The sequence below is a fragment of the Aotus nancymaae genome, unplaced genomic scaffold (assembly GCF_030222135.1).
Source record: "Aotus nancymaae isolate 86718 unplaced genomic scaffold, 86718_ANA_hifiasm-v0.15.2.pri h1tg000016l, whole genome shotgun sequence".
NCBI lineage: Eukaryota > Metazoa > Chordata > Mammalia > Primates > Aotidae > Aotus > Aotus nancymaae.
In genome coordinates this window covers 69,563,884-69,587,704 of record NW_026988428.1, presented here as the reverse complement: position 1 = coordinate 69,587,704, position 23,821 = coordinate 69,563,884, and the positions used below count along the sequence as shown (strand labels likewise).

The following is a 23,821-nucleotide window of genomic DNA, read 5'->3' as shown; positions in this document are numbered from 1 at the left end:
TCTGCCGGTCTCTTGTCCTGGCTTTCTGTTCTCATGCTTCCTGCACTATCAAAATTCACTCTGGAAAGATTCTGATAGATGCATTCAAACTAACATAGAGCTGGCTGGTAGAGACTCAAACCTTTGCAGTTTAACGAAAACAAAGTCTTAGACTATGAAACTTGAAATCCTAAAGATGGAATCTGGGGCTCCCACCTGCTGGGTGTGTTAGTATCTGGGCAGGCAGCAGTGGCCTGAAACTATTTGGGTCCCAGTGTCCTCTTTTCCCATGATTTAGGCAACACGACCTGATTTCATAACAGGTTGAGATGTAGAGGATGGTGGACACTTTCCAGCATCCTACTGTCCACCCTCAGTCTGATTTCTTCCCAGCCCTGGAACCGGGACTGAGACTCCGAGTCTCCTTGATGCTCCCTATCTGACATGGCACCTGCTAACCACTCCTTCGGCTTCCCCCTGTCTCCCTCCAGGCAGACCTCAACACCAACATCGAGGATGAAGGCAGCTCCTTCTACGGGGTCTCCAGCCAGTATGAAAGCCCCGAGAACATGATTATCACCTGCTCCACCAAGGTCTGCTCTTTCGGCAAGCAGGTGGTGGAGAAGGTTGAGGTAGGAGGCCACCCTGCTGGGTGAGGGACGGTGGCAGTGGTCCGAGTTTGCTGGGCATGACTTCCATTTGTTTTCAGGAAGAGCGCCCTGCACTAGGGAGCCAGGACAATCCCTCGTTGCCTTCCCTCTCTGCTGTCAGTGCTGCATGCCTCCCACATTCCCCTTGGCGCTATCCTGCCCAGCTCACCAGAGCATTGCTGCCCTTCCAGGCTGGGCCTGCATCTTCCATGCACGTCATTATAGGCACCCCTGGTCCTCTCCAAGAGCAGAGCCACAGCCCAGGCAGGGCCTTGGGGCATCTACCCAGTCCAGCTCTCTGCTTCACAGTGGAGGCCCAGAGAGAGCAGAGGCCTCCCGCTACTGCTGCCTCGTGGCCACACAGCTCACGGTGCAGAAGCAGGGCCAGGTGTCTAGGATCTCTGTCCCCTGCTCACTTTTTACTCCATGAATGCCCAAAGCTGTTCCTTCCCTGATTTTCTACTTGTGGGTACCCCAGAGACCCTGCTCTAGTGGAAGTTAGAGAGACTATAGTGTCTGGCCAAAGGTGGTGCAGGACAGTGGCGAGGAGCACAAGCTCAGGGAATCCTCTCCACCCACCCACACTCCGGTGGGTGTTTGGGGGTTGTGATAAAATCCTCTGTTTATCTCTAAACGAGGGCAAAGTCATCTTCACTGTCGGTGACGCAGACTCTGGCAGCACCCTGTGTTCTGGACCTGCTACGTGGTGGCAGTGACAAGGAGCTGGGACTAAAGGCCTCCAACCCAAAGCACCTGTGGACTCTGAGAGTCTGGGACCCTGTACAGCCCACACACTTGCTACACCAGACCTCCTCACCATGCAGGCCAGCCTCCATCCCTCCCCTCACCCCTGCCCCGAAATTGGTCTGAATTAATGAAGTCTCACTCTCACAGCCTATCAGTTCTTGATAACCTTCCTCATGCCAAGTGCAGCCAGATGCCAGGCCAGCACCAGGGAAGGGACACTCTTCCATCCAGTGCTTCTCCACCTGCTGCACCTTCCAGTCTCCTGGAAGCTTTGGAAACACACCCGTCCTGAAACCCATTCACACTCCCCAATCTCTAGGGTAGAGTCCAGGCATTAGTGGTTTTTAAAAAGTTCCTCAAATTATTTATTTCTAATTAAACTTGTAAAAACTTTTGAGATAATTGTGGATCCACTTGGGATCATAATCCTGTGTGCCCCTCACCCAGCTCTTGCTCTGGCAATATCTTGCATAACTGGAGTATAATGTGGGCAACCAAGAAATTGACGTTGATGCAGTCCACCAATCTGGTTCAGATTTCACCAGTTTTATATGCAGTCCTATATGCACGTGCATATATGTGTGTAGGTATGGAGATTTGTGTGATCACCACCAGACTCCCAGTGGGCCCTGTGCAACCAGTATGGTGTCCTCGTGTACAGCCAGGATTGAGAGGCGCCTACCCTGCTCCTGTGTCTCCTTAAGCTCCCCTCCTGCCATCCCCAGTTCCTGCTGGCCACCCATGGAGGAAGGAGGTCTTGTTTAATGTCCACCAACCTAAGAGGGTGACTGTTTTCTCTCTCTCTTTTTTTTTGATGAGGCAGTCTCACTCTGTTACCCAGGCTGCAATGCAACCTTAGCTCACTGCAACCTCTGCCTCCCGGGTTCAAGTGATTCTCCTGCTCAGCCTCCAGAGTAGCTGGGATTGTAGGCATATGCCACTATGCCTGGCTAATTTTTGTATTTTAGTAGAAATGAGGTTTCACCATGTTGGCCAGGCTGGTCTTGGACTCCTGATCTCAGGTGATCCTCCTACCTCAGCCTCCCAAAGTGTTGGGATTACAGGTGTGAGTCTTTGTGCCTGGCTGGGGGTGACTCTTTTCTTAAGGGCCCCTGGACCTCCTGCATTTCTGGTCAACAGTGACTGGGTCCTGGGGCTTCCCATGAGATGGGTCTGGGCTGGAGGTGGTCAGAAGGGATTCTAAGCCCCTGCTGTCCCCGGGTCCTGCAGACAGAGTACGCTCGCTATGAGAACGGACACTACTCATACCGCATCCACCGGTCCCCGCTCTGCGAGTACATGATCAACTTCATCCACAAGCTGAAGCACCTGCCCGAGAAGTACATGATGAACAGCGTGCTGGAGAACTTCACCATCCTGCAGGTGTGCGGCGGGTGCTGTGGGTGTGGCTGGAGTCTGTGCGCGGGTAGCAGCAATGGCGTGCCCTCATCTGGGGCTTTATTAACCCTTGTCTTTTTCTCTCCCACAGGTGGTCACCAACAGAGACACACAGGAGACCTTGCTATGCATTGCCTATGTCTTTGAGGTGTCAGCCAGTGAGCACGGGGCTCAGCACCATATCTACAGGCTGGTGAAAGAATGAGACTTGGGGAGCAGGGAGGGGGGAAGAGACGTGTGTGCAGGAAATGGGGACGTGGGGAGGGGACCTGCAGGGGCAGCCCCCTGAAATGCCAAGAATGCTGAGAGGAGCAGTTGTGACTCTACCCAGGAACAAACTGTGCCTGAACCTGCGGTGCCCAACCCCAAATAAACCCAAGATGCTCTGTATTTTCAGAGGACCTGGTCTGGCTGTGTGAGCCTCGGGAGGGACTGGGGGAGCAATGGGGCATCTGGGAGGCAGGCCAGAAGCAGTGCTCAGAGACATAACCCAGGCGGTTCTGAAGCCAGCACCCCAATGGACTCAGCCAGGAGCATCACTGGACCCTGGAACTGAAGATGTGACGGTCCCTGTGCTGCCACTCAAGCCCCTGCACCGTGGTGCTGGCCACGCCGGAGGCCCGAGGAATGCATGAGCCACGCACCCACAGCCACGCGCACCCCTGCTGCACTCCCAGGACAGTTCACACAGGGAGGCCTCATCCCCTGGGGGGTGGGTTTTAGGCATGGAGGTGACAGTTGTTGGACGGGGACATCGTCAGAGCTCTCTGGATAGTTTCTGTCCATCTCAGTGGATGTGGATTCCCTGGCCATCTTCCATGACCACGTTGGAGGCCCTGGTCCCAGATCAAAGGAGCCTGAGGCAGGGAGGGCAGGAGGCGGCAGGGCTGAGGCCAGGTTGAGGAGTTTCGGTGGGAGGCTGGGTGCACCAGCGTCCTTGGCTGTGGCTGGGAGGCTGAGAGGTCTGTGGTGCTCTGCTGGTCCCCAAGAGCCATTGGTGCTTGTGGGTCTTGTTCAAACTCCCTCCCAACCAAGGTGCCCATTAGGTGGAGGCCTCCTCAGAGCCAGCCTGCACCTTCTAACTTCTCTAAGGGGTAGTTTCTGTGCTCTCTGGGGTGGAGGCGCCTAGACTTAGATCGGCAGCTGAAGGGGTTCCTGGGTTTATTTCTCCTGAGAACTGGCCTGGGCTCTGGGTTTTGCCGATCCTGGCTTCAGTCCTAGTATTCTAAGCTGCCTGACCGTGGGCAAATTTGTCACGCTGTCTGAACCTAGTACCCTCTCCTCTCTGTAGAGTGGGAAGAGATGAAGTCTGTGAAGTGCCTGGTGCAAGCTGCACTAAATACACCTGACCATGGGCTCATCCCTCCCTCCCACGGGGAGGCCTGAATCTGGCCCTTGCTGCCACCTAGTGGCTCTTTGGGGTCATTTTCCCTCCTAGGAATCACAGATCCTAGAGCAGAAAGGGAAGGAAGATTCAACCTACGGGTGTTTGTTTATTGTGTGTCTGGCACTTGGGGAGATACTGTATGGGACTACGTACATGAGTAAGGCAGCATCTAAGAGGGGTCATGGAGTGTGGTTAGGAGCGAGGGCTCTGGAGTTGGACCAGCTACAAACTAGCTGAGTGACCTTGGGGCAAGTTATTTAATTTCTCGTGCTTCAGTTTCCCCATCTGTAAAATTTGTATGATAACGGTAACCTACCTCACATATCTACAGTGCCTCGCCCCACACAGAAACGTGTTCGCCAAATTAACGTTGTAATCATAGGAGTGTGCAGTCTCGTTACGTCAGACTGGAAAACACTTAAGGGAGCCTCCAAGCCACTGGTGCTCAGAGACTGGAGAGATCGAGGTGCAGAAGACTCAGGGAAGGGTATTGCTTGAGGGGAGCTGCCCATAAAAGGTGGGCAGCATCTAGTAAAGCAGATGGAGGGCGGTTGACCTGCATCCCAGATTTGGGGAAGAGGCCAGCAACCCGGTCTCCCTCTCCACGGCCCAGCACCCACTGTCTTACCAAAGAACAGCTTTAACCAACCCCTTTGGGCATCAGGACCACTGCTAGACCTCACGCCAGGCTGCAGAGCTGCGCGGTCTGCAGGCCCAGCTCTCATCAAAAGCTAGGGCGTGGGCTCCTGGGGAGCCTGGGGTCGGATGAGCCCCTGAGCAGGTGGCAAGTGCCCACGTGTCCCAGCGTGGGTTTGCGTGTGTATAAGGCTCTCCTGCCCCCACCCCCAGGCACCAGCATAGTCTTTGCCCTCACTCTCCCCTCCTCTGTTCTTGGGGGATTGAACAAGGGAAGCTGGTGTTGGCCGTCCTTCTAGCTTGACTGGCAGCACCAGTGCTGTGACAGAAGGATGTGTTGTGCCAGCAGCCTCTTGGCCGCAGGACAAATGCACATTTAAGGAGATAATCTTTTTGTGTCCTGGCTGGGAAGGAGGTCAGTGCAGATGTTTTTGGGTCCAGGTGTTGGTTGTGAGTTTTCCTTCCCTCTATGAACTGACCTCAGCAGCCTACTAGACAGTTACCTCCTTAGAGGTGTAAAATCCAAGCCGGTCAGCCATAGCAGGTGGCAGACTTAGCTGTCTTCCCCATGGTCCAGTGCAGACCATGACCCTTGAAGCAAATGGGTGAGCTGGCCCCACCTCGCCTGTAGTCTCCTCTGGAGGCTCCCCTGCTGCCTCCCCACCAGCCACCCCAAATCACCTACTTCCCAGCACCCGCAACTAGTGATGCTCATCCCCTCTTCCATCTGTGATCTGTCGCTCATTCTTCCCGAGCTAGTGAGGAATCCCCTCTTCTCATGCAGAAGGGTTAGTCATGCCTGCCCCGTGTGTCACAAGCATTCCATTTATGCCTGTTAGAACCCCTGTCACGTGCATGGTACCTGAACACAGGTGCCTCTGTGGTCTCTTCTCATCCTCACGCATGGGTACGGTGCTAGCCTCATTTTACAGATGAGGCAAGTGTGGCATGCAGAGCTCCGCTGACTTGCCTGGTTGATTAATGCATCTGTTCATTCACTTAGCAAATACTTCTGCTTTGTGCTGGGTGCTGGAGATGTGTCAGTGAGGATGTGTCAGTGGGAATGTGTGAGGAAGACGACAGACAGGCCTTGAGGAGCAAAGAGTAAGCAAGTGAGGAGACAGAGGCGGGCATGGTGAGGCCACACAGGCGCTAAGGTCGAGTCACTGGGGGAGGCCTCTCTGAGGCAGGGGTGCTTGTGCTGATTCAGGAAGAGCCAGCCCTGGGGGGCCAAGGGAACAGCAGGTGCTGGGGGCAGGGAGGTGACAGATGTGTCCCAGGTACAGAGAAGAGGCCACTGTGTCTAGGACACAGAGTGAACAGGAGAGAGGAGGGGCCATGGCCTTCCAGGTGGGGAAAGGCAGCAGGTGGCCCAGTGGCGCCTCCTCACTTGGTGAGGGCTTTGGACTTGACCCGGTGAGATGGGAAGTCCTAGAAGTGTGTTAAGCAAGGGAGTCTTTTTGATCGGATTTTCTAGAAAATGACAGTGGGCTGCTGTGGACCTCAGAGAGGCATGTTTGATTGTGTGTTTCAAAGTCTTCCCACCAAACTCGGGCCCACATTTCCTGGTTCTGTGTGATGAGTGAGCGAATGAGCACGGCAGGCGGTCGTGTCACTTGGGCCTGTGAGGTGAGGAAGGGTCCCTGAGCCCCGTGGGGATAGAGACTCCTCCACCATTCTGACATAATCCGAGTTAGCTGGCAGCACTGTCCAGATGGACATGGGGATGGGAGACGGACCATCTGTTGCAGCGGGTCCAGTGATGAGCCAGCAGACTGTTTCCCACTGGCCCCCATCTTTCCAAGCGGGATGATCTTTCTAACAAACCCTCACAGGAGTTTGGGGTGTGTGTGTTTCTTCCCTTTCATGACAGAAGCCAGTGGGGTGTGGAGTGAGGGATGAAGGGCTGGCACAGTTGGCCTCGCCCAGCTCCCGTTTCCTGTGTGAGCTTAGAGCATGCACCTGCTCCCTCTGCTGTGCTGAGACTCAGAGGACTCTGGGCAGGTGGCAGGGGTGGGGGGTGGGAGGGCCGTGGCTGTGTTGGGTGGGGCTGCATCAGGTGTGTGGCACAGAAGAGGAAGGTGAGGTGGAGGCAGTGTGTTCCACCCAGTGGGCCCTGTGTTTAACCTCTTCATACGCTCTATTGTATTAGGTCTCAGAATGAAAACGAGACACATTTCCCCAATCTATGTAAGCTGTTCTTAAGAACTTAAACTTGACCAGGTGCAGTGGCTCATGCCTGTAATCCCAGCACTTTGGGAAGCCAAGGTGGGCAGGGCACCTGAGGTCAGGAGTTTGAGGCCAGTCTGGCCAACATGGTGAAACCCCATCTCTACTAAAAATACAAAAATTAGCCAGGCATAGTGGTGGGCACATGTAATCCCAGCTACTCGGGAGGCTGGGGCAGGAGAATCCCTTGAACCCAAGAGGCAGAGGTTGCAGTGAGCCGAGACCACCATTGCACTCCAGCCTGGGCGACAAGAACGAAACTCTGTCTCCAGGAAAAAAAAAAAAAAAAAAAAAAATTAAATTTAAGCCAGGCCAGTGATTGAACTGATCTCTTACAAGTCCCGTGGTCTTGGACAGACACCATTTTGGGAACTTCATGACCTCATTTGTGAAACGGGAATAAACCCTCTGACTTGAGATTGCCGTTGGGAGGAGGAAAGGTCACAGTGTGTGAAGGAGCAGTGCCTCCCCTCACTCATGGTGAGCGCTTGGGGAATGTGAAATGTAGGTGTAAAAATGTCCCCTGACTCTGCCCTTCCCACCCTAAAATACATGCACATGCACGCATACTTATTTTCAGAGGAAAGAAAAGCTCTAATGTCCCTCAAAGAAGGTGAGGAGAAGACCTTGAGTCTTGGCTTAGCGAGGACTGCCCCGCGCAAGGTTGTGCTAGACGTCCATCCTTGCCCTGGTGTCAGGAAAGGGGAGGGAGTGTTGTAAACTGGGAAGATCATTTTGTGGCCCATTGAGGGGAAAGAGCCCCCAAGGGAAGATCTCGAAAAGAAAGACAGCCTGGGTGCTGTGGCTCACACCTGTAATCCCAGCACTTTGGGAGGCTGAGGAGGGAGGATCATTTGAGGCCAGAAGTTCAAGACCAGTCTGGGCAACATGGCAAAACCCCATCTCTACCAAAAAAAAAGAAAAATTAGGCCGGGCACAGTGGCTCACACCTGTAATCCCAGCAGGTGTGATTGGGAGGCTGAGGTGGGTGGATCATGAGGTCAAGAGATGGAGACCATCCTGTCCAACACGGTGAAACCCCGTCTCTACTAAAAAAAACAAAAATTAGCTGGGTGTGGTGGCATGCACCTGTAGTCCCAGCTACTCAGGAGGCTGAGGCAGGAGAATTGCTTGAACCCGGGAGGTGAAGGTTGCAGTGAGCCGAGATCGCGCCACTGCACTCCAGCCTGGCGCCTGGCAACAGAGTGAGACTGTGTCTCAAAAAAAAAAAATTATCAGGTCATGGTGGCATGTGCTTATAGTCCCAGCTATTTGGGAGGCTGAGGTGGGAGGATCGCTTGAGCCCAGGAGGTTGGGGTTGCAGTGAATTAAGATTGCATCACTGCACTCTGGCCTGGGCAGCAGAGTAAGACCCTATCTCAAAAAAGGAAAAAAAAAAAAAAAAAAGAAAAGAAAGAGAGGGCAGAGCAAATGGAGGACTAAACAACTCTAAGAAACTGTCAGGCAATCTGACTTTCATTTGACTTCCTGAGAAACGGCCGGGAGAGGTGGTCAGGTGCCTTCGTAGAAGGCGGGAGCCCCATTGGTGGCAATGTCTTGAGTCTTCTTAAGCTCATGGATATCTAATATTCAACTTTCAGTTTTTTGTATTTTTGCTATGTAAACCCCCATTACCTCTCCAAATCTTCAGTAAAGTCTGCTACATACACAAAGTCCTTTGTGTGCGTGATTTTTCTTGGAAATGACAGAGGTGACACCTGTCCCCAGAACACAGAGGTGGCAGCAGCAGGTTGCAGCCACCGAGGCTGTCACAGCCTGAAGCAAGGCAGTGGAAGCGGGACTCAGAGGGGCAAGCTGCCCAGCCTCCCACCCAGCCGCCCTCTCAGAGAATGAAAAGCACTGGGGGATGCCTCCAAACCTGGGGTCAAGTTGGGGTCAAGTTCAAGCCAGTGTCACCGGGCTACCCCGAAACAAGTGTCTCCCTGGCCACGTGGTTGTATCAGTCCTTTACCGTTCCCAGGCAAGGTTCCAGGAGGGAGTTCTGTCACCAGGTTCTGTGAGCACCGCTCCTTTAGAAGCAACAATAAATGGACACAGACCCACTGGATTTCAAGAGTGGTCAGAGGGGTTCAGGCAGGGGCTGGCAAGATGTGGTCCCAGCTTGGCATCCTAGGAACTTGAGTCTAGCCCTTGGCTCTGGAATAAGCAGGCTTACTGACTAGCAGCCACATGACTGACTGACTTGCTAGCCAAAATCAGAATAGCGTGATAAGCCCAAGTGCCATTTCGTTAGTTTACATTGAACAGCACCACTCCCAGGACATGGGAAGCTTGGATCTGCCTGTCAGCACATTCCTCCCTCTGTAGGAGCCCGTCCTCCATGGAACACCAGATCATTTGCATACGGTAGCTTGTGTGAGTGCTTACCCAGGGAGTTGCCCACCTTAAAGGATTGCAGGCCATGGATGTTGAGGACCTGGTGCCCCTGTGTACACTGCGGGGACCTGAATTCTCCCATCTGAAGATAAAGAAATCCTTTTTTCCGGACGTTGGTTAGCAATGACTTTTGTTTGTTTGTTTATTTTAGAGACGGGAGTCTCACTGTACTGCCTAGGCTGGTCTTGAACTCCTGGCCTCGAGCAATCCTCCCACATCAGTCTCCTGATTAATTGGGATGACAGGCGTGAGTCACTGTGCCCAACAACATTTTTTGCCACCACATGTCCATTATATCAAAGGTCCCCAACCCCTGGGCTGCAGACCAGTACCCATCAGTGGCCTGTTAAAAACCAGGCCACGCAGCAGGAGGTGAGTGGCGGGAGAGCGAGCATTACTGCCTGAGCTCCACCAGCTGTCCAATCAGCTGTGGTGTTAGATTCTCATAGGAGCCCGAACGCTGTTGTGAACTGTGCATGCGAGGGATCTAGGTTGTCGTCTTCTTATGAGGATCTATCGCCTGATGATCTGAGGTGGAATAGTTTCATCCCCAAACCATCCCCCCTGCATCCCCCCATCCGTGGGAAAATTGTGTTCCGCGAAACCAGTCCCTGGCACCCCAAAGGCTGGGACTGCTGCATCACACCATGCGGAAAAGTTATGATGCTACTGAAGAGGGTACAGTGTGCAGTCAGCAGTCCTTCCCCGAACACCGCTGAGCACCTGATAGTTGGCTGCTCAACCGTACTTGTTTTCAGTAGTTTAGGGTTCAGAAGGGAATCATTCCGAAGCCCCGTTTGTAGCTGGAGCAGTTTCTCCCTGCTTCCTCTCTGTGTCTGGGTGGGGAGACAGGAGGCCTGCTGGTCGCATGCTCAGCCCCTTCCTCTTGAACCGTGGGCTGGACAAGTGACCCTACACGACCCCTCACCTTTAAAGCTGGGAGGATGGAAGAGGGTCTGCTTTCCACTGGGTCCTTTTTGGTTCAGGCTTGTGGGTTGTGCTGGGCATCACAGACAGGCTGACAATGTGATACGACGAAAGCAAGGACGGGGAAAGGAACAGGAAAATGCAAGCGGAAGGGATGTGGGAGGAGCCAAGCTGGGAGTGCCATAATTGTCCCCAAGAGTTGTCCTTTCAGGCGCTGCCAGCAGTGATGAGTTGGGGGCCAGCAGCTATTCTGTCACAGCCAACAGCTGTATTTCCCGAGCAAACACTAGAGGCAAGTGTGGTCCTAGGTGCTGGGGTACAGCAGGGCAGAATGCAGAGGTCTTCAGTCCCCTGTGACCTCCATTCTAGCATGGGAGACTTCCAAGAAACAAGCAACAGAAAAGGTGGTAAACAAGAAAACAGCAGGAAACGATGTGTGCTGTGATGAAAATAAAACCAGATGATGTGGAGTAGGGTTTGACCAAATCCAGCCCAGCACCTGTTTGTTTGGGTTTTTTCAGAGACAGGGTCCCACTATGTTGCCCAGGCTGGTCTTGAACTCCTGACCTCAAGTGATCCTCCTGCCTCAGCCTCCCAAGTAGCTGGGGCTACAGGCCCACACCAGCACATCCGGCTAAGAGTGGTTTTTACGTTTGTTTGTTTGCAGACAGGGTCTTGCTCTGTTGCTCAGACAGGAGGGCAATGACACGATCACGGCTCACTGCAATCTCAACCTCCTGGGCTCAAATGATCCTCCTGCCCCCACCTCCTGACTAGCTGGGACCACAGGAGAGTGCCACCATCCCAGCTAACTTTAAAATTTCTTGTAGAGATGAGGTCTTTCTATGTTGCTCAGGCTGGTCTCAAACTCCTAGGCTGAAAGTGATCCTCTTAGCCTTCCAAAGCACTAGGATTACAAGCGTGAGCTACCATGCCTAGCAGGATTTTATGTTTTAAAATGATTGAATAAAAATTGAAAGCAGAATAATATTTGAGGCTCTTAAAAATGATATGGAATTCCAGTTTCAGTGTCCATAGAGTTTTGTTTGTTTGTTTTTGTGAGATGGGGTCTTGCTCTCTTGCCCAGGCTGGAATGCAGTGGTGCTATCTTGGCTCACTGTGGCCTCCACCTCCTGGGCTCAAGCAATTCTCCTGCCTCAGCCTCAAGAGTAGATAGGACCACAGGCGCACGCCTCGCTAATTTTTGTATTTTTTTGTGGAAACAGGTTTTTTTTTTTTTTTTTTTTTTTTTTTGAGTCGGAGTTTCGCTCTTGTTACCCAGGCTGGAGTGCAATGGCGCGATCTCGGCTCACCGCAACCTCCGCCTCCCGGGTTCAGGCAATTCTCCTGCCTCAGCTTCCTGAGTAGCTGGGATTACAGGCACGCGCCACCATGCCCAGCTAATTTTTTTGTATTAGTAGAGACGGGGTTTCACAATGTTGACCAGGATGGTCTCGATCTCTTGACCTCGTGATCCACCCGCCTCGGCCTCCCAAAGTGCTGGGCTTACAGGCGTGAGCCACTGCGCCCAGCCATAAACAGAGTTGTATCGGAACACAGCCACAGTCCCTTATTTACAGATTTTCTCTGGCTGTTTCCATGCCACAGTGGTAGAGTTGAGTGGTCGTGGCAGAGACCGTATACAGCTCACAATACCTGAAATATTTACTATCTGACCCTTTACAGAAAACGTTTGCTCACTCCTGCATTAGGGGGTGGCTGGAAGGGCTTTTTCAGAGTGGGTGGTCCTCAGAAGCTTCTCTGAGATGACACAGCAGCCAGCCATGTGAAGACCTGGGGAAGGAGCCCAGGGCAAGTGTGTTGAGGTGGGAGAGCACGTGTGCTCAGGTGGAGAGAGAGGGTCGGAGTGATGTCCTGGTCCTGCTCCACGGGGCTGTATCCTCAGTCACTTACTAGAGGAGAGTAGTGGCTTTGGGAGGTGGTTTTCCCCCCGCCTGGTCTATTTCCGCCCAGTTGCCTTTCTCTTGGTTAGTTTGGGTCTTGGCCATTCATGGCAGAGACTTTCCTCAGAAGCCCAGCAGTCCTGGTTGCTCAGACTTAAGACTGAGCGCTAAAAGCCGATGAGAGGCTCTGACTGCAGCAGGTGCTGGAGCCTGGGCCGTGCTCTGTGACCATCTGGCTGGGCTCTGACTTTAGGAAGTGGGTTTCTTTAAGGTATTTCCTCCTGGCCTGGTCAAATTCCATGGACAGGATTTCTTCAGTTTCTTTCTGGGGAGAGCTGTGTGGCCACCAGCATTCTGGGAACCAAGTGCGGGAACGTCTCAATCTGCAGGGGAAACTTTCACTAATCCCCTGCTTTATGCACTGTGCTCTTGTGTTCAGCTATATCTGGTGTCCCCCAGGGAGGGAACTCCCAGCTGCTGCCTGAGCTGTGGAGGGAAGTCCCCCGACTGCATGCGGCTAAGGAGAGATTTGGGGAATCTATCTCTTCTTGAGCTCAAATTGATCAATTCTTCTGTCTTTGGCCCCATCTCCACTTCTACTCCTAGAGATACCTGGTGCCACCAATTCATGACTTTTGAAGGGTTTGGTGGTATGAGTCATGGTGGTCCTTTGTGGCTTTCTGTGGGTTAGGATTCAGCCTGCCTGCCTGCCCACCTGCCTGCCCTCCCTCCCCCTCCCCTGCTCCTCCCCTCCCCTCTCCTCCTCCTCTCCCTCCCCCTCCCTTCCTCCCTCCTGCCTTCCCTCCTTCCCTCCCTCCTTCCCTCCCTGCCTCCCTCCCTCCCTCCTTCCTTCCTTCCTTCCTGAGTCTCTCTCTGTCACCCAGGCTAAAGTCCAGTGGCATGATCTCAACTCACTGTAACCTCCACCTCCTAGGTTCAAGAGATTCTCCTGCCTCAACCTCCCAAGTAGCTGGGATTACAGACGTACACCACCACGCCTGGCTGATTTTTGTGTTTTTAGTAGAGATGGGGTTTCACTACATTGGCCAGGCTGGTCTCAAACTCCTGACCTCAAGTGATCCGACCCCCTTGGCCTCCCAAAGTGCTAGAATTATAGGCATGAGTCTCCACACCCGGTCCCTTTCTTTCTTGCATGCTTGCTTTTCTTCTTCTTTCTTTCTCTTATTCATATCATTTTTTTTAGACAGGTTGGAGTGCAGTGGCATGATCTCAGATCACTGCAAGCTCTGCCTCCCTGGCTCAAGCGATCCTCCCACCTCATCCTCCAGAGTAGTTGGGACTACAGGTGTCTGCCACTACACCTGGCTAATTTTTGCACTTTTTTTGTGGAGATGAGTTTTCACCATGTCGCCCAGGCTGGTCTCGAAATCCTGAACTCAAATAATCCACCCATCTCAGCCTCCCGAAGTGTTTGGATTAGAGGCGTGAGCCACCGCACTCTGCCTTTCTTGCACTCTGCCTTTTTTTTTTTTTTTTGAGATGGAATCCTGCTCTGTCACCCAGGCTGGAGTGCAATGGTGCGATCTTGGCTCACTGCAACTTCCGCCTCCTGGGTTCAAGTGATTCTCCTGCCTCAGCCTCCTGAGTAGCTGAGATTACAGGCACGTACCACCGCACTCGGCTAATTTTTGCATTTTTAGTAGAGGTGGGCTGTTGGCCAGGCTAGTCTTGAACTCCTGACCTTGTGATCCACCTGCCTCGGCCTCCCAAAGTGTTGGGATTACAGGCATGAGCCACCGCGCCCGGCTCTTTCTTTCTTTTCGTAAAGAGATGGAGTTTTGCTGTGTTGCCCAGGCTGGCCTCGAATTCCTGGACTCAAGACATTCTCCTGCCTTGGCTTCTTGAGTAGCTGAGACTACAAGCATACCACCACACTGGCCCTTTTTTATTTTATGACTTTTTTTTTGAGACATGGTCTCACTTTGTCACACAGACTGGAGTGCAGTGGCATGATCATAGCTCACTGTAGCCTTGAACTCCTGGCCCCGAGCAATCCTCCTGCCTCAGCTTCCCAAGTAGCAGGGACTGCAGGCATGGATCACTGTGCCCCGCTCTAGGATTCAGCTTTCTTTCTTTCTTTTTAAAACCTATTTGTTTTTTATTTTTATTTTTTTGGATTCAGCTTTCCTGCGTCTGCTAAGTTACCACTCATCCTTCTGCTTTCCAACTCCTGCAGTTTTGTTACTGTTACCTCGGTTCCTTCCCTTTACGGTGATCTTTGTAGAAGGGTTTCAAGAGAGAACAAAGTAGAGGAACATGTTGACTCCACCGTCTTTGTCCTACTTTGCTTATTTAAAAGATCACTCTGGCTGCTATGTGGAGTTAGATTATAGAGGGACAAGAGTGGAAGCAGGGAGACCCAGTTAGGAGGCTGTTGCAGAGGCCCAGGTGGGACATGCTGGTGCTCCCACGAGGCTGCGGTGTTGGAGATGAGAGAAAGAGGGTGACCTCGGGGTGTGTTTTGAAGATAAAGTCATCATGGCTTCTCGATAGCTTGGAGGTAGGGAGTATAGGAAAGTGAGGAATTAAGACTAGCTCCAAAATTCCTAGCTCAAGTCACTGGGGCCATTTGTTAAAATGGAGAAGACTTGGGGAGGAGCAAGAGGAGCAAGCGTGTGCATGGGGAGATCAGGAGTTAAGGTTGGGATCTCATGATTCTGGAACTCAGGGGAGAGAGGCCAGGGCTAGGTTTAGGATTCCTCGGCACCCAGGTTGGTATTTAAATTCTTGGGATTTAATGAAATTACTTAGGAGGAAAGTATGGATGCATAAGGGAAGGTGTCCTCAGGATTTTCCTGAGGCATTCCAATATTTAGGGGTAGAAGAGAGGAGGAAGACAGTGAGACAAGAAAGTGTTTCCAGAGGGGAGGAGGGCATGGGTTAAAAACTACCTATCAGGTACTATGCGCACTACCTGGGTAACGGGATCATTTGTTCACCAAACCTCAGTGACGTGCAACAAAGCGAGACCCTGTCTGCACAAAAAATACAAAAATTAGCTGGGTGTGGTGGCGCATGCCTGTAATCCCAGCTACTCAGAAGGCTGAGGCAGGAGAATTGCTTGAATCTGGGAGGTGGAGGTTGCGGGGAGCTGAGATTGTGCCACTGCACTCCAGCCTGGGTGACAAGAGTGAGACTCCATCTCAAAAAAAAAAAGTCAGGGGCTAGGCATGGTAGCTTATGCCTGTGATCCCAGCACTCTGGGAGGCTGAAGCAGGCAGGTCACCTCAGGCCGGGAATTCGAGACCAGCCTGATCAACATGGGGAAACCCCATCTCTACTAAAAATACAAAAATTAGCCAGGTGTGGTGGCACGCGCCTGTAATCCCAGCTGCTTGGGAGACTGAGGCAGGAGAATCACCTGAGCCCGGAGAATCACCTGAGCCCAGGAAGTGGAGGTTGCAGTGAGCCGAGATCACACCTTTGCACTCCGGCTTGGGCCACAAGAGTGAAAATCAGTCTTAAAAAAAAAAAGCGTCAGGGATGGTATTATTGCCATTATTACAGCTGTTTATGTTTTAATCATTAGGCCTCCATATTTGTTGCTAGTCCCAGTGATGTATCCATTAGACTTGCTTGGCTGATAATTACGAAAAACACAAAATATAAGTGATTTAAGATAGAAACTTATTTCTCTCTCATAAAATCCGTCCATAATTGTTACGGTACTCCATGGTATCAAGGACCCAAGATCTTTTTTTTCTTTTTTTTTTTTTCAGATGGAGTCTCAGTGCATTACCCAGGCTGGAATGCAGTAGCACGATCTCAGCTCACTGCAACCTGTGCCTCTTGAGCTCAAAGGATTCTTCCACCTCAGCTTCCTGAGTAGCTGGAACTCGGTGTGTGACACCATGCCCAGCTAATTTTTTGTATTTTCTTTAAAGACAGGATTTCACCATGTTGGGGTATTTTTTGACCAGCCCAGGCTGGTCTCACACTCGTGGACTCCAGCAGTCTGCCCTGTTGGCCTCCCAAAGTGCTACGATTACAGGTGTGAGCCACCGTGCCCCCCCTCAAGATCATTTTACCTTGTTGCTTTACCGCGGGTAGTTTCTATTCCTAAGGTTATACCATGGTTCAGAAGAGCTTCAGGAAATCCAGCCGCTAACATAGCATTCCATTCAACTGAAAAGAAAAAGAGGTGAGGAAGAGCATGCCCCCTCCCTTTTGGGACATTTCTGGAAGTTGCATTTCTGCTTACCTCCATTGGCCACATTTAGCTGCAGGAGCCCCTAGAAAACGCAGTTCTTATTCTGAGTGACCATATGCCAAATAGAGGAGTCCTATCACTCGGGAAGAAGAGGAAACCAGAGGTCTCTAGGACAATTGGTCATTTCTCTGCCCTCATCTTAACTATCTGTTGGTAGCATTTGACCACTACCTCTGGACACTTTTTTTTTTCTTTTTTAACGATGGTTTCACTCTGTCGCCCAGGCTGGAGTGCGGTGATGTGATCATGGCTCACTGCGGCCTTGAACTCCCAGGCTCAAGTGATCTTCTCACCTAATCCTTCTGAATAGTTGGGGACGCAGGCATTGTGCCACCATGTCTGGCTAATTTTTAAATTTTTTGTGGAGTCAGGGGTCTCATTATGTTGCCCAGGCTAGTCTCAAACTCCTGGGCTCAAGCAATCCTCCTGCCTTGGTCTCTTAAAGTGCTGCGATTACAAGTGTGAGCCACTATGCTCAGCTTCTTTTTCTTTCTTTCTTTCTTTTTTTTTTTTTTTCCAGAGACAATATCTTGCTTGGTTCCTGGAGCTGGAGTGCAGTGTTGTGATCATAGCTCACTGCAGCCTAGAATTCCTGGCCTCAAGCACTCCTACTACCTCAGCCTCCTGAGTAGCTGCGACTACTGGTGCATGCCATCACACCCAGCTAATTTATTTTATTTTTTAGAGATGGAGGTTTCAATATGTTGCCCAGGCTGGTCTTGAACTCCTGTACTCAAGTGATCCTCCTGCCTTGTTTTCCCAAAGTGCTGGGATACAGGCATGAACCACGGTGTCCAACCATCCTGACTACGGCACATTTCAGTTTACAAAGCACTTTCGAAGTTTCAGTTTTACAAAGCACTGCCTTGCTTGCTGTTTACAGCTACACTGTGATACCATAGACATCCTCTTCACACATGAAAAAATGGAAGCTCAGAGAAATCACTAACTCATGTCACTTGGTTACTAAGTCACAGATCTTGTGCTGTACTTCAACTTGGAAGTCCTGGCTCCTCCACAGTGCTCATGAAAAAAGGTAGACAGCAGGTGATGAATGTGCAGGGTTTGCCTAAGGCCGGGTAGGAGAGTTGGAAGCTGTCCCTGAAGGCCCCAGAGAGCCTCAGCATTAAGAAAGAAAGGAATCTGTTTTTCATGCAGCAGTCACAGCTTTCTCACTGTTTGGGAATAATCTACACTGAGACAGTGGATCATTCAGCAAGGCTGGTTTACTTCCTGCAGAAAGGTGCAGTCTCGCCGGCAGACTTCCCATGAGAGCACACCTGAACAAGGGAGACAGGGACATTTATAACTTTCGTAACCTGACGCAATCACCCTACTGCTGTGTCCAGTTTCCATTGGCCAGAATAAGACCTCACATTCTATGCGTGACCCAAATGGCTAAAAACTTGGAAATTTCCTGTATAGATAAGGGGGAAAGAAGACAAGGAAGACGAGGAAGCTGGTGAGGAGAAGGTCAGGAGGGTTTCCAAATGGGGAGTGGCACGCACCAGGGTGTGGAGCTTGCCCAGTCCTGTTCAGACATGCCGGAGCGAGTCCAGGTAGCTGATTTAAGATGTGGCTGATTTAGATAATATATATACATGGGTATATGTTTATGCTAATAGTGGGTAATGGCCATAGAGCAAGATATCGTAACTCCTTTTAATATAGTCTAAGATACAAACTTTGAAGAAGAACTTTCCCATCTCTCACGTCACCTTTTGGGTAAAATTCCTTTCTTCTTTCCTTCCTTCCTTCCCTCCTTCCTTCCTTCCTTTCTTCCTTCCTTCCCTGTTTCTTTCTCTTTTTTTTTTGAGACAGGATCTCACTCTGTCACCCAAACTGGAGTGAAGTGGCCTGATCTTGGCTAACTGCAGCCTCTGCCTCCCAGGCTCAAGCAATCCTCCCACCTCAACGTCCAGAGTAGCTGGGACCACAGGCATGTGCCACCATGGCCAGCTAATTTTTCGGTATTTTTTTTTTAGAGACCATGTTGTCCAGGCTAGTAAAATACTAGCTAGTAAAATACATATTTCTATAGGGCTGATGTGGGGTGCAGGAGCTTGTGGAGAATAAAGGGAAGTGAAAATTAGACAACCACCACTAGAGGGAAAATGTACTTGCCAGCTGGCGTGCTAGCAATCCTATCTTAGAAGTAATCGGGGAGTAATCAGATGTTCAGACCAAGAGTCTGCTGAGTGTCTTGTGACTATATAAATGTTTTATTGGAATTAAAGGGATCTGCTTCTCTTTACAGCCTCCCTCCCTCAGAGGCCAAGCTGAGAAGTTTTGAAGTTTATCATGATTCTCTTATTCTGCTTCTCCTTGTCAATAACTGCTTTGCTGACTTCTATTCAATTTCTTTCTCTAATCCCCACCAGTCCTGTACAGACCCTTTGTAGCTGGTGTATGCCAATATTATGTTGAAGTTGCCGGGGACAGGCAGATTTCTGAGTTTAAGCTGTTTAAGGGTTTGCACCGTCTTAACAGCAAGCAAAGGTGAGATGACTTTTGCGTAAGTTGCTCAAGGTTACACAGTCAGAGTAGAAGTGGGGACTGAAAGCCAGCCTTGTGCCTGCTGAGACCACATGCTGTCTCCCAGCATCAGTTCTGGAAAACGAAGAGCCCCCGGAAAGACCATTCTGTCCATTACATCCCTGTGCCCCTTTCATCTTGCCTGACCCACCCTAGCACTGCCCCTGGAGGCACATTAAAGCGCGCCTCGGATGCCTGCTCCGGGGAGGCCTCGAGCCCCTCCCGGCTTATAATCGGCCCACTTGCTCTTTCTCTTTATCTCGCTGGGTCTTGGATTCCTGGCTGGAGTCCCTGGCTTTGATATTTGCTTTTGCTCTCCCTGGTTTGGCAACTCATCGCATTCCCCTTGTGGCCTCTGTTTTTCGTTAGCCCTCTGCTCTGCTCCCTCCTCTGGGTTTGTGTCCTCCTAGGGCCTTGAGAGTACTCTCTGGTCTTGGCTCTGCAGAATCCCATGGCTGGGCCAGAGATACAGCGCCACTGAGGCGGCATTTATGGCAACAGGCACAGGATGACCCCAATCCTGCCCTTGGCCACAGTAATCAGATGTTCAGACAAATGTATGGCCTCCTACAAGGGCGATACCTGCACACAAGAGGGTTAGCAAGATGCTTCTCACGATCTTTATCAGCTAGGACTTAGACCCCACTGTGGAATTCCAGTAGGAATTCTAGGAATGCCTAGAGTCCAAACAGGCCTCATTCATCCCATAAACACGTACTAAGCACCTAGGGTGTGTTGGGCACTGTTCCATCTGCCGGGGATGCAGCAGTGAATAAAATCAAATCCCTGCCCTTAAGGAGTGTACATTCTAGTGGGGGGAATCACACAACAAATTAAGAGCTGTGTCAGGCCTCCTATTCTGTTTCTCCCCCTCCCAGCCATACCCAAACTGGTCTGGGATCTGATCTCTGTGATAGAGGCAAGGCCACACACACACATTAGATCAACAGAAGGAGTGTGAGACGCAGAAGTGAGAGGGGGCAGGTGCCCCAAAGCCTCCTGAGACAAGGTCCCTGCTTTTGTGTGAAAGAAAATGCTAGAGAAGGACGGGGGCAGTGGCTGACATCTTTAATCCCAGCACTTTGGGAGGCTGAGGCAGGAGGATCGCTTGAGTCCAGGGGTTTGAGACCAGCCTGGGAGACATAAGAAGACCTCATCTCTATAACAAAGCAACACTACAGAGAGAGGGCTGACCTGGCTGAGGGAGCAGCCCCAGCCTGTGTTCACTGGGACAGCAGAAAGAGCCACATGCACAGGTGCTCACTTGTGAAGAGCACCTACTTTCTGGGCTTCAGAGCGAGGTCCCCGGAGGAGCGGCAGCACATCATCTGGGAGCTCACTGCACATGCAAACTTCGCCCCACCCACCCCAGTCCTTCCGAACCAAAATCTGCAGGGGGTTCCTGAAGTTTGAGAAGCGACAGCTAGACCAGGTGCGGACTGACCACTCCAAGGCCGTGGTCAATCCATAATAATTCCTCCCCCATGGAGATGGAGTAGGGATATGAGTGGAATACAGACTTCCTTCCCTGGAAAGGTATGTATTTGAGCAGCATATTTATCACTGTTTATAAAAAGTAGTGACTTTCGCTCCGCACTGCAGCCTCTGCCGTAGCTGCTGCTGAGCCCGCCGCCACCGCCTCGGAGCAGAAGATGGCTGTGCCACCCACGTATGCCGATCTTGGCAAATCTGCCAGGGATGTCTTCACTAAAGGCTATGGATTTAGCTTAATAAAGCTTGATTTGAAAACAAAATCTGAGAATGGATTGGAATTTACAAGCTCAGGCTCAGCCAACACTGAGACCACCAAAGCGACAGGCAGTCTGGAAACCAAGTACAGATGGACTGAGTACGGCCTGATGTTGACGGAGAAACGGAACACCGACAATACAGTAGGCACCGAGATTACCATGGAAGATCAGCTTGCACGTGGACTGAAGCTGACCTTTGATTCATCCTTCTCATCTAACACTGGGAAAAAAAAATGCTAAAATCAAGACAGGGTACAAGCGGGAGCACATTAACCTGGGCTGTGACATGGATTTCGACATTGCTGGGCCTTCCATCCAGGGTGCTCTGGTGCTGGGTTATGAGGGCTGACTGGCCGGCTACCAGATGAATTTTGAGACTGCAAAGTCCCAAGTGACCCAGAGCAACTTTGCAGTTGGCTACAAGACTGATGAATTCCAGCTTCATACTAATGTGAATGACGAGACAGAGTTTGGTGGCTCCATTTACCAGAAGGTGAACAAGAAGTTGGAGACTGCTGTCAATCTCGCCTGGACAGCAGGAAACAGTAACACGTGCTTTGGAATAGCAGCCAAGTATCAGATTGACCCTGACGCCTGCTTCTCGGCTAAAGTGAACAACTCCAGACTGATAGGTTTAGGATACACTCAGACTCTAGAGCCAGGTATCATACTGACACTGTCAGCTCTTCTGGATGGCAAGAATGTCAATGCTGGTGGCCACAAGCTTGGTCTAGGACTGGAATTTCAAGCATAAATGAATACTGTACAATTGTTTAATTTTAAACTATTTTGCAGCATAGCTACCTTCAGAATTTAGTGTTATCTTTTAATGTTGTATGTCTGGGATGCAAGTATTTCTAAATATGTTAGACCTCCAGTTAAAGATGATTCAGCTTTAAGATGTTACCCTTTCAGATGTACAGAAGAAACCCATTTCCAATAAAGGTCCTTTCGGTGGTAGACTTTGGGGGATCTTGTAGGCCCCTTTGAGATGCCAGGTTTCTTTTTTATCTAGAAATGGCTGCAAGTGGAAGCTGATAATATGTAGGCACTTGGTAAATTTATATTGAGTAAATGAATGAAATTGTGATTTCCTGAGAATCGGACCTTGGTTTCCCAACCCCAACTGATGAGAGGCTCACTGCTTGATGGTGTGTACAAGCTCACCTGAATGGGACTTTTTTAGATAGATCTTCATGACCTGTTCCCACCCCAGTTCATCATCACCTCTTTTGCACCAAAAGATCTGCAGGGTGTTGTCACTGTTTCTTTTATACCATTTTGGGGTGGAGAGGGTGGATGTGATGAAGCCAATAATTCAGGACTTATTACTTCTTGTGTTGTGTTTTTTCGCCCTTGCACCAGAGTATGAAATAGCTTCCAGGAGCTCCAGCTATAAGCTCGGAAGAGTCTGTGTGATTGTAATCACACGGTGACAACACTCAGAATCTAAATTGGACTTCTGTTGTATTCTCACCACTCAATTTTTTTTTTTAGCAGCTTAATGGGTACATTTTAGCGTCTTCCATTTTGTGTGGAATTAGAACCTCCCCTTCAAATGCTGTAATTAACATCACTTAAAAGAAACTTGAATAAAATATTGAAACCTCAAAAAAAAAGTAGTGACTTTTCTCTTTATAAACAAAACACCAATAAAAACAAATGAAAGAAAATTAAATTTGAAAGAGGTGCTTCCTTTTAATTTGACTTGTAATATTTTTAGCTGTCAACATTTCAACAAATAAATATCATTCTATACTTTTGTATTAGTTTATAAACTACTAAGTCACTGGCAGTTGCATTTTTAATGCCTGAGGGAAGCTTTTATGCATGGAGAGGAACAAAGTTATTTGTGTATTTTATTTATGTTTCCAGTTTATTGAAGGTGTACATTTTATTGTTATTTTCATTTTTATTTGTTTTACTTTATTTTCGGGAGACAGAGTCTCTCTCTGTCACCCAGGCTGGAGCACAGTGGTATAATCATGGCTCATTGCAGCTTTCATCTCCTGGTCCCATGAGATCCTCCTGCCTCAGCCTCCCAAAATGCTGGGACCACAAGCGTAAGCCACTGCACCCAAAGTTGTAAATTTTCAAGACTAGGTTTGTTCATTAAAGTTCAACCCATATAATTCATCACTTTGCTCATAAATCTAGTATTTTTATGTTACTTTGCTCATAAATCTAGTATTTCTATCACTTGTTTTTTGATTAATGCCTGATTAGCTTATAAATTCTCTAAACATTAAATATTACTTACAAACTTGATTAATTAAATTAGACTATTTAAACTAAATTAAGTACTTCAAACATCTAACAAGACAGATTTGCAAATTGAACAATATCTTAGACACAAAGCATTTAACACTAAGAATTTAAACATTATTCACAAAACAGCCTCAATTTGTAGACCTGATTAGATTTATTGAAGCTTTTAACCACCAAACTTAATCTACCTAAATACTAAACTAATATCACAAGTTTAATGTCACCTGCTTTTACACTTTTCCAATACTTTAAAAAGCAACAATTAAAAAATTCTATACTTTAAAGTTGTTAGTGGTTAATTTTATATTATTGAATTTTACCTCAACTAAAAGGCAGATAAAACCCGAATCATCCCAATGTTTGCAGTAGTTACTACCATGCTCTCCCTAAAGCTATCACAAGAGTATTAATCTACATTTGTGTCCATCATCTTCTTTATTTTTAAGCCTCCATCCAAAGAAAGCAAGCAGAATTAGCCTCACAGTTGGGCTGAAATGACTCAGTTGAAGATTTAGGCCTGAGATACAGATTAGGGTGTGAGCTCTGGATTTGCAGCTGCCACGATGTTCCCGTACAGAGAGTTGCTTGGAGCCTGGACACTGGGTCTGGACATGGGGTCTGGATGTGCCTCCTACTCTCATTTCTTCCAGGCTGGCAATTACCAGTGTGGGTGGCTTCCTTCGGTCAAATTTTGCCTGCTGCACTAACAAGATTCATAGAACTCTCACTGTTTTTTTCCCTTATTTCTTTTCTTTTCTTCTTTTTTTTTTTAATAGACGGAG

The 23,821-nt window shown here is 49.7% G+C and overlaps 1 protein-coding gene and 1 pseudogene across 2 annotated transcripts in view; both read left to right on the top strand.

Annotated features, from left to right (window-relative positions):
• TEAD4 (TEA domain transcription factor 4) overlaps nt 1–6,788 on the top strand; it is a 50,586-nt gene extending 43,798 nt beyond the window's left edge. For both annotated transcript variants that reach the window (XM_064377536.1, XM_064377537.1), the window contains 3 exons: nt 471–611; nt 2,607–2,759; nt 2,866–6,788. In XM_064377536.1, coding sequence (XP_064233606.1) covers nt 471–611; nt 2,607–2,759; nt 2,866–2,979 — 408 coding nt within the window. In that variant the 3' untranslated portion in view covers nt 2,980–6,788. The remainder of the gene's footprint in view (nt 1–470; nt 612–2,606; nt 2,760–2,865) is intronic.
• Nucleotides 6,789–19,319: 12,531 nt separating this feature from the next.
• LOC105717376 (voltage-dependent anion-selective channel protein 1-like) lies at nt 19,320–22,383 on the top strand (annotated as a pseudogene).
• The last annotated feature ends 1,438 nt before the right edge of the window (nt 22,384–23,821 follow it).